This window comes from Suricata suricatta, chromosome 9, assembly GCF_006229205.1.
Source record: "Suricata suricatta isolate VVHF042 chromosome 9, meerkat_22Aug2017_6uvM2_HiC, whole genome shotgun sequence".
NCBI lineage: Eukaryota > Metazoa > Chordata > Mammalia > Carnivora > Herpestidae > Suricata > Suricata suricatta.
Window position 1 is genome coordinate 69101282 of NC_043708.1, and position 14068 is coordinate 69115349.

Below are 14068 nucleotides of genomic sequence, written 5' to 3' on the forward strand. Positions count from 1 at the left end.
GCTCATCATGAACATTTTCCTTCAACTGACAAAAGGCTAATTAATCTCTGTGTGTTTTTCTCTATGTGTATACCTTTCTCTCCCTCTCTCTCTCTCTCTCTCTCTCTCTCTCTCTCTCTCTCTCTCTCTCACACACACACACACACACACACACACACACACACACACACACCCAGCATAGGAAGGCAATCCTTAATGCATTTCTCACTCGCTGCTCTGGAAACTAGATTCAGAGAGATCTCAGGGGCACATGGTCTTCACAGCAGGTCCAGAACAAGAACAGAAGGAGATGGGGCTGATGTGGGAGGTCAAGAGGTTTCAGCTCCTGAGTAAGGTCCCACTGGGAACAGATGTTTGCATAGGGGTCTGACTGGAGAGAATGGCATCTAGAACTCCTCATGGAGGGGAGAGAAGAGAAGATGAAGCCCCAGGAGAAAAACTGGCATTTCCACAAAGGGCAAAATTCTGGGAACACTGCTTTTATCACCACAAACCCTGGGTCAGAGCAGACTATCTTTATATTTTTATTAAGTTTACTTATTGAGAGAGAGAGAGTGCAGGGGAGGGGCAAAGAGAGGGAGAGAAAGAATCCCAAGCAGGCTCCAGGCTGTCAGCATGGAGCTGGATGTGGGGCTGAAACTCATGAACCGTGAGATTATGACCTGAGCCAAAATCAAGAGTCGGATGCTTAACTAACCGAGCCACCCAGGCGCTCCCAGAGAAGACTGTCTTTAAAGGAAGGGAGGGGGTTCTAGGATCCTTAATCTGCTGTGTCTCCAGTATTAGGACTTTGGTTGGCTGGTTGTGCCATATTTTAATAAGAAATCATGGCACATGATGATATGAATCGCACTTAGCAAGTAACATCCCAGAGCCTGAGAGAAGTTGCAAAAATCTGCCCAAAAGAAATGAAGCAGAGGGACAGTGACACAGTTAGAGGAGGCATGGGAGAAAGACAAAGGGCCTGTCACCAGCAAACCCCCAACCCACCCTGGCCTTGCCCAAGTTGAGGGGAGTAGTCAGCACACACACACCCTAAGTTTTGGCTTCCTGTCATGCCCTGTGGTGATGGTCTGACCACCCAGAGGGACTGTGCTCCACTTCTTGTGCTATTTCAGAAAGCAGCTGTGGGGGAAACAGTCCTGTTGCAATGAATGAAATCCTTGTGACTGCTACAGACTCAGAAGAGACCCTTGTCTCCCTGAAGGGCAACAGCTGCATTTGCACAAGCACTCAGATGCAGACAGAAATTTCTCATGTCTTGTCTGGCTCAGATTTGAATGTTTTCACTGCTGAAGTGTCTGACGTACTGTGAGAGCTGCAAACGGCTTAACTGAACTAGTTCAGTTAAAAGGAGAGGCTAAGAAAGAAGAAGTCAACCCACTCATCCCCAGGACCCAGAAGAAGAAAGATTTTAAGGAGTTTGAGGAGAAATTGAGCACACTCAGACAGGACCTTTTTCCCATCAGCCTAGTGGGAGAGGTGGTTGCTGGGAGTTAGCGCTGTCCTCTGTAAATTCCCTTCCACAACGAACACAAAGATCTGGAAGGAACTCCTGTCTCACCTCCATGCGGACACTGATGAACCTCCACCCTCCTGAATCCATGGTCTAAGGGCATCGGATTTAGCAGAACCTCCTCCCTCTGCTCAGTACCCTCCCCAACTCACTGTAAGAAAAGAGAACCAGGAGAAAAAGAAGGGGCTGTCAACGACTAGGGTGTGGTTGAAGAGAGGAGGAGTCCCTTGATACCTCATAAACCTGGCAGGGGGTCCACACTGGAGGACGATGAGTGGGGACTCCCCTCCACCCTGGTCCAGCAATAGACACATGTCCCAGGAACTGGCCAGTCAGAACACTCCATACTTGGCCACAATTGTTGGTTTGGAGATGGACACATGCACCAGATCAGTCCAATGAGAGTTATTCTGAGATTTTTCCCCCTAGCATTAGAAGCCAAGAATCCATCCTTGTGATAGAGGGGATAAATCTTCCTGAAAATAATGCCAAATTACAATAGAGATGAACCTGGAAAAGTTTTTAGGTATTCCAACTAGAGCCAACAAACTAGATCTTAGAAGATTGAGCAAAGAATGTGTTCTGTAAATCAGATAGAAAAGAAACAGAATATGATATCAGATGTATCCATCACACAGCTTTTTCTGGACTTGAGGGAGGAGGTCAAGGAGATTTAGGAAGGTCACAACTAGATTATAAATGCTGCCTGGCTTCTCTGAGAAGGAACTCACCTAGAGTGGCAGGGAGAGACACCCAGCCCAGAGAGGTAGAGGGCATGTCTGAAAACTGTAGGACTGTGTCACAATCCCCACACGTAGCTGAGGCTGCAAGGTGCTCTGAGAAGCCCTGATTGCAGGACAGAGCTTGTGATGCTTTTCACATATGTCCACAAGGGGCACCTGGGTGGCTCAGTCGGTTAAGCGTCCAACTCTGTTTCAGCTCAGGTCATGATCTCATGGTTTCATGGGTTCAAGCCCCGCCTCAAGCTCTGTGCTGATGGTGCAGAGCCTGCTTGGGATTCTCTCTCTCCCTCTCTCTCTGCCCCTCCCTCACTCACACTGTCTCTGTCTCTCTCAAAAATAAACAAACTTAAAGAGTTAAATAAATAAAATATGTCCACAAGTTCTTTGACACTCCTGCCTTCAAAAGTTGGAGCCAAATTCCCCTCTACTTGGACTTGGTAACTCACTTTTAAGAAACAGATTAGGGGAGGTTGCCTGAGTGGCTCAGTCGGTTAAGCATCTGACTTCAGCTCAGGTCATGATCTCATGGTTTGTGAGATCAAGTCCCACATGGGGCTCGCTGCTGTTGGTGTGGAGCCCATTTCAGATCCTCTGTCCTCCTCTCTCTCTCTGCCCTTCCCCTAGTTGTCTCTCTCTCTCTCTCTCTCAAAACAAATAAATTAGTTAATAATAAAAAAAAAGAAACAGGTTATGGTAAAAGTATCTTCCAAGTCTCCTAGCGGACATTCTTAGAACACTGGGATCAAGGCAAGGACCATAGGTATCATAGGCAGAAGATGGGAGTTTGTATTGAACAACTATGCCCAGAGGCCCAGCCTAACCAACGGTGTCTCAGCCCATAGCAGACATGAAACGGCCAAATGAGAAGAGATTTGGCCTTCTCAAATCTCTGAGGACTGGATGGCAGTGCCTAGGTCAAGGGCCTCCTACACCCTGGTGTCCAGAGGGAAGAGGAAAGGGAGAAGAGGGACGAGGCATTCTGAAAGACTGCAAATTTATTCATAGAAAACTGAGTGAAATGAGAACTTTTAAACTAGAAATGATGAAGTTACTTTGGTTGGGTGAGTTTAAGTCTATCCCACTGCCAGAGAGAAACGTTCATAAGCAAGTGTGTTCAGTTCTAAAAACTAAAGTTCTGTTAACTACTCAGGGAACAAGAGATGTTGGTGAGGATGAGGAGAAAGAGGATTTCTTTTGCACTGCTGGTGGGCATGCAACTGGTGCAGCCACTCTGGAAAACAGTATGGGGCTTCCTCAAAACATTAAAAACAGAACTACCCTACAAACCAGCAACTGCACTACTAGGTATTTATCCAAGGGATACAGGTGTGCTGTTTCACAAGGACACATGCACCCCAACGTTTATAGTGTTGCACAGGAATGTAGCCTCAGTCCTTCCATCTTGACCCAGAGTTTACCTTCTGGATCTACACTTGGAGGGCTACATAACCATCTTCAGGTGCAAGGAAAAACCCAAGAGGTCAAGGGTTAATGTCTAGGGCTACTGGTTGTTAATGACACAGTTTGCATACTTTGTCCTTGAGATAATGGCTATTCCCTTGAAATTCCCCTACAAACCTAAACCTTGCCTTCAAAATAACAATTATTGTCCTACATACCAGGATAAGGGCCACTCTCTTTATCACTTTGTAGCTTTTTTTTACAATAACCGCTCAATTCTGCTTCTTTACTGCCCACTTGCCTGCTTGCTCATTATAAAGAGACCTAAGTCCTTGGACTCAGGACCACACATTTAGAGTTCTGTGACTCTGTGTGGTCCCGGCTGGTAATAAAGACTCCCTTAATTTGGCTTTCAGTGGTCTCGGTTGGTCTCTGAGTCTCTCCACATAACAATAGCAGCACTTTGGCAATAGCCAAAGTATGAAAAAAGCCCAAATGACCATCAATGGATGAATGGATAAAGAAGAGGTTAGATAGATATATACAGATATATTTATACACACACACACACACACACACACACACACAATGGAATATCACTCGGCAATCAAAAAGAATGCAATCTTGCCATTTGCAACTACATGGATAGGACGAGAGGGTATTAAGTGAAATTGGTCAGAGAAAAACAAATATATGACTTCACTCATGAGGACTTTAAGATACAAAACAGATGAACATAATGGAAGGGAAGCAAAAATATATAAAAACAGGGAGGGGAACAAAAACATAAGAGACTCTTAAATATGGAGAACGAACACAGGGTTACTGGAAAGGCTGTGGGAGCAGGGATGGGCTAAATGGGTAAGGGATATTAAGGAATCTACTCCTGAAATCATTGTTGCGCTATATGCTAACTAACCTGGTTGTAAATTAAATAAATAAATAAATAAATAGGGCTAAAATAAAAAGAACATGGCAAATAGAAAAAAACTAAAGTTCTGTGTCTGCACATCTGAGACATGACTATAAATTTTATTTATTTTTTTAAATTTTTTAATGTTTTATTTATTTTTGATACAGAGAGAGACAGAGCATAAGAGGGAGAGGGGCAGAGAGAGAAGGAGTCACAGAACCGGAAGCAGGTCCAGGCTCTGAGCTAGCTGTCAGCACAGAACCTGATGCGGGGCTTGAACCCATAAACGTGAGATCTGACCTGAGCCGAAATCGGAGGCTTAACCGACTGAGCTACCCAGGTGCCCCTATAAATTTTAAATCCATTCCAAATGTTTATTTATTACGGAATACTCCAGATATCTAAAAATTACAAAGAAAAACAAACTGAGTTTTCATTTACCCACCACCTAGCCTAAGAAGTAAACAGTCAGGGTCCCCTGAGTCCCCCTCCTTGACTGCTCTCCCACTCACTCCCACAGGTGAATAAATGCTATCTTGAGGAATTTTCATGCCTTCCTTTTTACTTTAACTACAAATCTACTTCCTCACTTAAGAGAGCATCATTTGGCCTATTTTTACTCTTTAAATAAATAGTATTATACCATAAGTACTTTCCTTCAACTTCCTTTTCGCTCAGCATTACTGTTTTAAGATTCACCCGTGTTGAAATTTGGAATTCCATGCACGTCATTAATTCAATTTTTCAATCTGTCTAAATGTATTATGGGTACTGATTATTTCTATTATCTTATTTTGAGCTTTCTAGTTTTGTCTAAGCTTTCTTTTTTTATTGTTTCTTAATGGCTTTTTTTAACTGAGAGGTTGTTTTATTATCTCTACTGATTTAGAAGTGCACATTTTATTTCTAAGGTGTCATAGTTGCCCTTCATTTGTTAAATGGATATTTAACAAAGTTTAATATTATTCAGTATTGTTATACTTTTTCCCAACAACTCAGCTCCAGCTCCATCATTGGCAACTAATATTTTACTTCTGTTTCAGTTTTTACCCACAAATTATATATGATTCTGTTGCTTTGTGTGGCCAATATTTGTTCCTATTTACCCATTTATTTACCAGCTTTTTTCTCGTTATTCTCTTGCATCTCACGTCTTCCTTTTGAAACCCTTTTCTCTTTTCCTGACAAAGTGTGTAAGTCTGCTGATAGCAAATGCTCTCTTTTTTGGCTTGTCGAAAAGTACCCTTAGTTCACCTTCATTCTTGAAAGCCAGTTTATAAATAGTTCTAGGTTGATCATTATTTCCTCTTCTCCTTTGAAGGTTTTAATATATTACTCCACTAGCTTACATTGTTGTAGCTAAGGTGTCTGTTGTTTGTCTAACTGCTATTTCTTTATAGATAATGTATTTTATCTCTGCCCTTTTTAAATATCTCTTCTTTGTTTTTATACTTTACTATGAGGTGACTAGGTATGGATTTCTTTTTATTTTTTCTACTTGAGATTCATTTTGCTTATTGAATATGAGTATTCATACCTTTTATTAATTTGGAAAAATAATCAGCTATTATCTCTTTAAATATTTTCTCTGTCCCATCCTATCTTCTCTCTACCGAGACTCCAAATAGAAAGCATTTGAATCTCTTACTTTATCTTCCTTGTCTCTTACCCTCTCTTTTATATTCTCTGCCTCTTTGTCTCTCTGTGCTGCATGCTGGGTAAGGCCTTCATATCTAGTTAATCATCTCTTAACCAATGCTACATCTATTCCCTGATGTTAAATTCCTTCAAAGAGTTTTTGAATTTCAATTATTGTTTTTAATTTTTAGAAATTTAATTGGTTTTTTATATCAATTCTGCTGAAATTTCTTGAATAGTATCTTGTTTCTTTCTCATCTTTTTAATGTCTCCTCTTGAAACATTTTGGATTTGGTAGTTTTATATTCTATATCTCATAATTCTAACATCTAAAATCCTTTTTGGTCTAATTCAGCTATATATTATTTCAGCTGACCCCTCCTCAGAGTGGTTTGGGTTTTTTGTGTGTGTTTTATTATTTTGGATTGTGTGCTCATGACTGGCAGGAGTTTATCAACTGGGATCCTGTGAAGCCAAGGGAGAATTTAGGTGTACTCATGTTGTGCCCAAGTTTATAAAATTGCCCCAAATCACCCCAAAACAAACACCAGAGACTGCTAAGGAGACCAAGTCAGCCTGCAAAAGCAAAGGGCCTTTATTACAAGCTTAAGCTCAGGCTCACAGTCTCGAGCCTACCCGCTGGCCACGTGGAGCGAGCCCCGAACAAACGCAGGGCAGGGCCCTTTATGCCTTTGGGAGGGGGAGTTACAGGAAATGATGACAGGTGTACAGTGATCCAATCCCTACCCGCCCATTAACACTGGCAGTTGTGGGAGCCAATCACACCATCTGGAGCACTGACCAATCAGAGTGGGCCCAGGACGCCCCTCCGTGGGGCGTGACTAGGCCCACCTCTAGAAAGGTCAAAGGTATCAGCCGGCCTCCCCCGATTGGGCTCCGCAGGAGTTGTCCCTCCTTAATGCTCGCCCTTTCAGGAGAAGCCGGAGCCTTCCCCTTTAAGTAAAGGGGAAGGCTGGATCGGACCTGCGGCCCTGGGGGAACGCCCCACCCCCCCCAAGGCCGAGGGGCGGGGCGAGTCTCCACCTCGGAGGTGCGCCACAACCCACGACCGACCAGCACGGCCAGGTGGTGAGGGCCGGCCGGATCGGACCTGCATCCTTACACTCATACCTGGTACATTTAAATTTTTGGCTCAGGACTTCCTAGTTCAAGCAAACTCCAAATCTGCAGGAGGGCCAGACAATAGATACAACTTCTCAGGAAGGCAATTTTTTAAGTAATCTTTGCACAGTGGGGCTTTAATTCACAACCTGAAGATTAAGAGTCACACACTCTTCTGACTGAACCAGACAGGCACCAGTAAGCTTTTCTAAATTCATTTTTTCCCCCTGAGAACATAGCCCACCAAGAGCTTTAAGAGGGGTCCTAGGCATTCTCTGCTGTCACCCCCGCCTCTAGGTTACTCAGACTGACAAAACAACCACAAGGTAGCATCAGTTCCAAGACATGCTTTGGTTTTTGGATTTCATTTATTTTCTAGTTACCTTGACAATGTATTTAAATGAAGCTGTGTTACATTTTATCCAGTACGGCCAGGAAATTTACCATGGGAGGTGTTGGGGGTTGTAGTTTTTGGCTTTTTGCTTTTTGTTTTTATCAGGAGTTATATGCCACCATAGTGTTCTTTGCCCAGGTTTTTAAATCATTCAGTTTGCAATGTGTGTAACAGTTTGGAGAGGAGAAACACGAGAAGCAGGGAGACCTAGGAGGAGCCTACTGCATAAATTCACACAAGAGAGGATGGTAAGTGAAAGGAGAGTGGTGGTAGCTAAGACAAACAGAAACAGATGGACCTGGGAGATACTTAGTAAGTAAAATCAACAAGATTTCAGACATCCGAGAAGAGGTGTCTAGTGACAAGTTTTTATAGAGTCAGGAGGTCAGAGGAGAAATTCAAGTTGCACAGGATATTGGGAAGTCTCTGAAAAACTGGTAACAATTTGTTACTGAACTCAAACTTGTCGGTGCACCCCATGCTCAGTAAGCCAATGTCTGAAACACCAATTCTGAAGCAAAGGACGTTTTATTATTAAAAGAGCAACCCAGAGAAACGGCAGGGGATCATTCACAAAGCTGCCTTGCCCTGTTGAGTGAAGGGACAGCTTATATGTTTGGGGAAGGAGGTAAATAAATGAGAGGTGGGTGAGAGGGGGGTTCTTTACCCTGAAAGGGGGGCTATCTGGAGGTGTGTGTTTCTGGGAAACAAGGGGCCGGTCAGGGTCAGGACTCGGATAGTTTCAGGACAAACGTTATTGTCTGGTCCTCATTAGTTTTCTACAATCTGTGGGTAAACGGAGTAGGGGTGAAAAGAGCAAAGTTAATGATAAGAAGTACTAAAACATAATTGTAGCGAACAAAACAGAAGGTGGGCCTAAGTTAATAATGCAACTAATACAACTCTCGTGCTGCTTTTGCTTTCAAAGCAGGTCCAGGGACCAGGTGTCCATCTTCAAATTGACCAACATACATACTTGGGAGAAAGTGCAGAATGAAGGAGGGAGGTCCTCGGTCCCAGCTTTGAGGAATACCAACATTTTAAGACCTTCAAAGAAGCAGAGCAAGTAACAGAAACTGGAAAGTTTGGAGAAAGACCCAGAAGAAAGCTGTGGATCTCACTGAGGCAGAGAGATGAGCATTTCCAAAGGGAGGAAGTAGTCTGCCAAGTGTCCAGTGAAACCGAAGTCAAGAAAATTGACTGAAAACTGGGCGTTTGTTTTGGTGACTCATGGGAAATTCGTGTTCCTGAAGAGAGTCAATAAACGATAAAGGCAAACGACGGGAGTACACTGAGTTGTAAAAATAAACACCCACTCCTTGGGAGAAGTTTGGCTATGCAAGCCAACACAGAGGGCATTAGCATTTGAAGAAAACGGCTGGAGAAGGGTTATTTGAAGAGGAGAGGAACTTTAGAAAGTTCAAATGAAGATAGAAAGGAACCAAAACAGGGAGAAGAAAGGGGAAAGGCCAGGCAGAAAGAAATCCATAGTATGGATAGATTCTCTTGCTTTACTACTAATCCACCAGGCTGAAAGGACATTCAGATCTCGACGGTTTGAGCACCTACCGTGTGTGTGTGTGTGTGTGTGTGTGTTCTCTACACTAAAACCTTCCCTCTTCTGCCTTCGTCTGCTCTTTCCCCGCCCACTGGGCCTAAGTCTACCGCCTCTCCCACCACGTTTGTGAAGCTTGGCGGGTGGGTGCGTGTGTTCTCTACACTAAAACCTTCCCTCCTCTGCCGCCGTACCTTCTTTCCCTGCCCGCTGGGTCTAAGTCTACCGCCTCTCCTACCCCCACCAGTCCCTGCCACTCCTTGCGATGAAATATACAACCTTCTCCGTGAACTCTTCCGGGTCGCCAGCCAGGACCACGCCCAGTCTCAATCCTGCCCGCCCCGCTATTGGATCGCACTTCTTAAAAGACGCATGCGCACAAAGGTCCTTTCCAAGATTGGGAGGTCGCTTCCAAGATTGGGGGTACCCCCTCCAACTCTTGTGCGGGCGTATTAAGTCCGGGTCGCTATGCGGGTGCTTGTGGGTGAGGGAGGGCAGAAAGGGAGAGTCGGGGGCGGGCTTATGGAAAGGTTGAAACAGACTGAGAGGTGGGAGGCCGTTTCTGACGGAGGGCAATGAATCGTGCACAGGTAATCGTGCACCAGCCTTGGCCTCCTATCCCAGGAAGCCGAATCTCCCCCAATACCTGGGACCTGTGTCACCTCTGCATCGCGGGGAGGGGGCGAGAAGGAGGGTAGAAGTCTGGATCAGAAGTCTGGAGCCAGAGGAAAGGGCCACTTGCGGGGACGGAAGGTGACCCCCTCCCCCGCCCTCAGAGGATAAATAGCTCGTAATTTCTTGTCAGGTGGCGGGACGGGCTTCATTGGGACAGCCTTAACCCAGCTGCTGAAAGCCAGGGGCCACGAAGTGACATTGGTCTCCCGAAACCCCGGGCCCGGTCGGATCACCTGGGTATGTCCGTTCTTTGGAAGCTGCGGAAGAAGGTCTGGTTTGGCGACGCAGAGGCGAGCCACCACCCGCACCTCGCAGCATTGTTTTCTCCAACAGGATGAGCTCGCTATGTCGGGGCTGCCCCGCTGCGATGCGGCTGTCAACCTGGCAGGAGAAAACATCCTCAACCCTCTCCGAAGGTCAGCCAGGGCCCCGAAGCTAATATCCTTCAGAACAGAGGGAGAACAGGTGTGACCCTGATCAGGAGAAGCTGTGAGCTGTGGCGAATGGAGAGGTCACATTAAGAACTAAACTATCCCAAACTACTCATCCCGTCCCACTCCTCCCTCCACATCCAGCTGCCCTTCTGCCGCCTCAGCCACTGACTTTAGTCTTCGCTCATAACTCAGGATGCCCAAATATATGCCTTTGTTTTTTTCTACAAGAGAGATGGGCCATTTTTCCAAACCACAGTGCAGGGGTTTGCTAGAAATGGGATGGATGAGGGGTGCCTGGGTGTGGCTCAGTGGGTTAAGCTTCCGACTTTGGCTCAGGTCATGATCTCACAGCCTCCCCCGACTCCCCCGACCGGCTCTGTGCTGACAGCTCAGAGCCTGGAGCCTGCTTCAGATTCTGTGTCTCCCTCTCTGCCCCTCCCCTGCTCACTCTGTCTCTGTCTCTCAAAATAAAGATGTAAAAAAAATTAAAACAAATAAAGAAATGGGTATGGATGAGCCCCAGGGAAAAAGGAAGGGATATGTGCATGTATATATTTAGGGACTTACTTCCCTTTTTTTTCCCTCCTGCAGGTGGAATGAATCCTTCCAGAAAGAGGTCCTCAGCAGCCGCTTGGAGACCACCCAGATACTGGCTAAAGCCATCATCAAGGCCTCACAACCCCCCAAGGCCTGGGTCTTAGTCACTGGTGTAGGTATGTCCCAAATCACCAACCCCTTATATTAGCCAGAGGAAAAGGTTGCACAGTGAGGGGTTAGCTGAGGCCCGTCTAGCTATACACACCCGAATGCTGGTCTTTTCCAAGCACAAGAACTTCCTGGACCCTTCATCCATGCATATTTCTCCTGACCTTTGTGTACTTTTTCTGAGAAACCCAGATTCCCAGAGGAAGAGGGGATAATGGCACTGTGTTCAGTGCCAAAAAAAGTCGCATCTACTCCCAAGTCCCTTGCTTCTCACAGCACAATTCCTTAGGAACAGAATTTGATTCTTGTGTTTCACCATTGGGACCAAATAACTGCAGACAGTTACAGAACATATATCGGGCACTAGTCTAAGTGTTTTTACGCGTTACAGCATTGAACCCTCACAAGCACCCTCTGAGCTAGGTACCATTATTCCCGCTGTAAAGAGGCAAACGTTCTGCAGAGAGAGACTATATAACTTGCCTGAATTCACAGGGTTAATAAATGGTGGAGCCAGGAGTAAATCTCAGACAGCCTGACACCCAAGTCTTTGCTCTTAACCACTATACTCTAACAGCCATTCACCTTAGCTGCAACTAAAGATAAGTTACTCTAGGGCAGGAACAGGTCAACTCATGGAGTAGCTCAAAGTAAAAACATGGCTCTGTCTTCCCATGGGAAGGTCCTAAGGACCTAGGAGGGTGAGACCAAGGGGAACGTTAGATGCAAAGGGCCAGGCAGCACCGAGGACACCGGGGCAAACCAATGCTCTTCCACCGGCAGCTTACTACCAGCCCAGTCCGACTGCGGAGTACGATGAGGACAGCCCAGGCGGGGATTTTGACTTTTTCTCCAACCTGGTAACCAAATGGGAAGCTGCAGCCAGGCTCCACGGAGAGTCGACACGCCAGGTGGTGGTGCGTTCCGGTGAGAACCAGGGGCCTGGGTATCAGACAAGTTTGGAATGTCTTCCCCAGGCTCAGGGAGTGGCAGAGTCACAGCATGAGAGGCCACCATTTCTGGCCAGCCTGTGTATGGGAGGACAGGAAGTCCCAGGGACAGCCACACCCCTGAGCTGCTACAGAGCTACATTGGCCTGGGGAAAGCAGGAAGGAACAATGGAACTGCTGGGAGGCTGAGGAGCCTCCCCAACCCGACCTTCTTGCCTTGTTCTAGGGGTTGTGCTGGGCCGTGGGGGTGGTGCAATCAGTCAAATGCTGCTGCCCTTCCGCCTGGGCCTGGGGGGCCCCATCGGCTCCGGCCACCAGTTCTTCCCCTGGATTCACATCGCAGACCTGGCAGGAATCCTGGTCCATGCCCTTGAAGCAAGCCACGTGCAGGGGATCCTGAATGGAGTGGCTCCAGCCCCCACCACCACAAATGCTGAGTTTGCCAAGGCTTTGGGCACAGTCCTAGGCCGCCCAGCCTTCCTCCCTCTCCCCAGCGTGGTGGTGCAAGCTGTCTTTGGGCGAGAGCGTGCTGTCATGCTGCTGGAGGGCCAGAAGGTGGTCCCACGGCGGACACTGGCCACTGGCTACCAGTATTCCTTCCCAGAGCTAGGGGCTGCCTTGAAGGAAGTCATAGCCTGAGTGGGGAGGCCCCTGGCAGGGCCTGAGTCTCAACAGAGGCTTCCTGGTTGTAGACTGAGTAGGCTCAGGTATCCCTCTGAGACCTGAAACCATCTGGTCCTCAGGGATTCCTCTCCCTGCCCTCCTCATTGTTCTGTTGCCCCATCTTATTTAACTGAGAGACTGTCCACTGTCTCAAGGTTGCAGTCTTCATCAAGTTGGGTCCTTAACCTCTTCAACTCCTTGCAAAAGAATTTCCTAGTTTGGTCTCCCTATATGTCCCGTTAACTGTCTAAGTTACCCTTGATGTTGTGTAGAGAATTCTGAGATCAAGGCAATAAAGATAAATTATCTCACTGACTTCATCTACCTCTTTGGCCTAGATTCTCCTGGAATTTATTTCCAAGGAAATAATCCAGATGATTCTTTCCCCTGCATGGGGTTTTGAAAGTTATACTGACATCTCTCTTCTTGGTCCCTCCATTGCCAAGAGCTGGTAACAAATTTGAGGTATGAGGTTATTATGAAGGTAGAGACTGGAATGCAAGAGCAATGATAATCCATTTCCAGTGGGTTCTGTCATCACCCTGCGTACTTGTTCACACACTGCCATTACCGTGGCAGCAGGGGAAGAGACAAGACCCCAGTCTAGAACAGCCTTCAGTCTGTCACTAAACAGCAGTGAATTAATAAAGCAATCACGCTGGCCCTAGTTCATCAAGCTGCAGTAGGACAAAGCCAATGCCCCTGTCTCTAAGAAGCTTGGGACTTGCCTCTCATCTGATTGGGGCCACTTCAAGCAACCTGAGTCCCTAGCACAAAAGGACAGATCCTCTGGTCTGCTGTCCTGATTGTCTGCCATACCTTTACCAGTAGTAGTTCCCCTAGCCCCCAGGTTGGGCCACATTACCCAATCTCCTGTCTTCCCAGAGGACTAGGAGTTGTCTTTGAGTCATTGTTACCCCACAACTAGCCTCTTTGCCACACACCTGCCCCCAGCTCAGGTCCATACAGGCCAGTGCTATAAAGCCCCAATGGGAGGAGGGATGAAGACCCTCTCCATCATCATCCAGCTCCCCCAACACTAATTGCTGGAATGAAGAACGGAGGTGGCAGTACCTAACTCGCTGTGCCACTCAGAAGTCACAGCCCAAAAAGAACCATGTCCAGGGACTTGCTGCAGAGCCCAGACAGCACAGAATCCAGGGACACCTGTCCTACTTCTGTATCTGGTCTTGGACTCTTTAGGAAGTTGACAGGCTCTGTGTTGTTCCTGAGAGCATGACCGCCCAAAGGCAGAAGTAACAGAAAAACATATTGGGGGGCTGCAACCAATACTGTCCACAGATGAAATGTGCAACCTTGGAGTAGTCAGTTTTCTGGCACAGGAGGACTTGAAGCAGA

General features: G+C 46.5%; 1 protein-coding gene and 1 long non-coding RNA gene across 7 annotated transcripts in view; one reads left to right on the forward strand and one right to left on the reverse strand.

Annotated features, from left to right (window-relative positions):
* The window catches only part of LOC115300699, an 81950-nt gene extending 71205 nt beyond the window's left edge, over positions 1–10745 (reverse strand). For 2 of the 3 annotated variants that reach the window (XR_003912786.1, XR_003912784.1), the window contains exon 1: positions 10191–10745. This is a non-coding gene — a long non-coding RNA (uncharacterized LOC115300699). Of the gene's footprint in view, positions 1–2247; positions 2329–10190 lie in introns of those variants that run through there. The other variant, XR_003912785.1, reaches the window with a different exon arrangement.
* SDR39U1 (short chain dehydrogenase/reductase family 39U member 1) lies at positions 9587–13024 on the forward strand. 4 transcript variants are annotated; one of them, XM_029950169.1, is made up of 6 exons: positions 9587–9666; positions 10088–10194; positions 10291–10373; positions 10983–11104; positions 11880–12023; positions 12273–13024. In XM_029950169.1, the coding sequence occupies exons 3-6, from the start codon at positions 10303–10305 to the stop codon at positions 12683–12685; spliced, it is 750 nt and encodes a 249-aa protein (XP_029806029.1). In that variant the 5' UTR covers positions 9587–9666; positions 10088–10194; positions 10291–10302; the 3' UTR covers positions 12686–13024. The 4 variants fall into 4 exon arrangements, with proteins under 4 accessions (XP_029806029.1, XP_029806028.1, XP_029806030.1 ...); XM_029950168.1 differs by lacking the exon at positions 9587–9666 and adding an exon at positions 9676–9766; XM_029950170.1 differs by lacking the exon at positions 9587–9666 and adding an exon at positions 9776–9872.
* Positions 13025–14068: the final 1044 nt, after the last annotated feature.

Excerpts from the sequence above, each read along its gene's own strand:
- SDR39U1 (XM_029950168.1), top strand. Across the intron at positions 11,105-11,879 it reads GGTCTTAGTCACTGGTGTAG|CTTACTACCAGCCCAGTCCG; the intron begins GTATGTCCCAAA and ends TTCCACCGGCAG. Across the intron at positions 12,024-12,272 it reads CCAGGTGGTGGTGCGTTCCG|GGGTTGTGCTGGGCCGTGGG; the intron begins GTGAGAACCAGG and ends GCCTTGTTCTAG.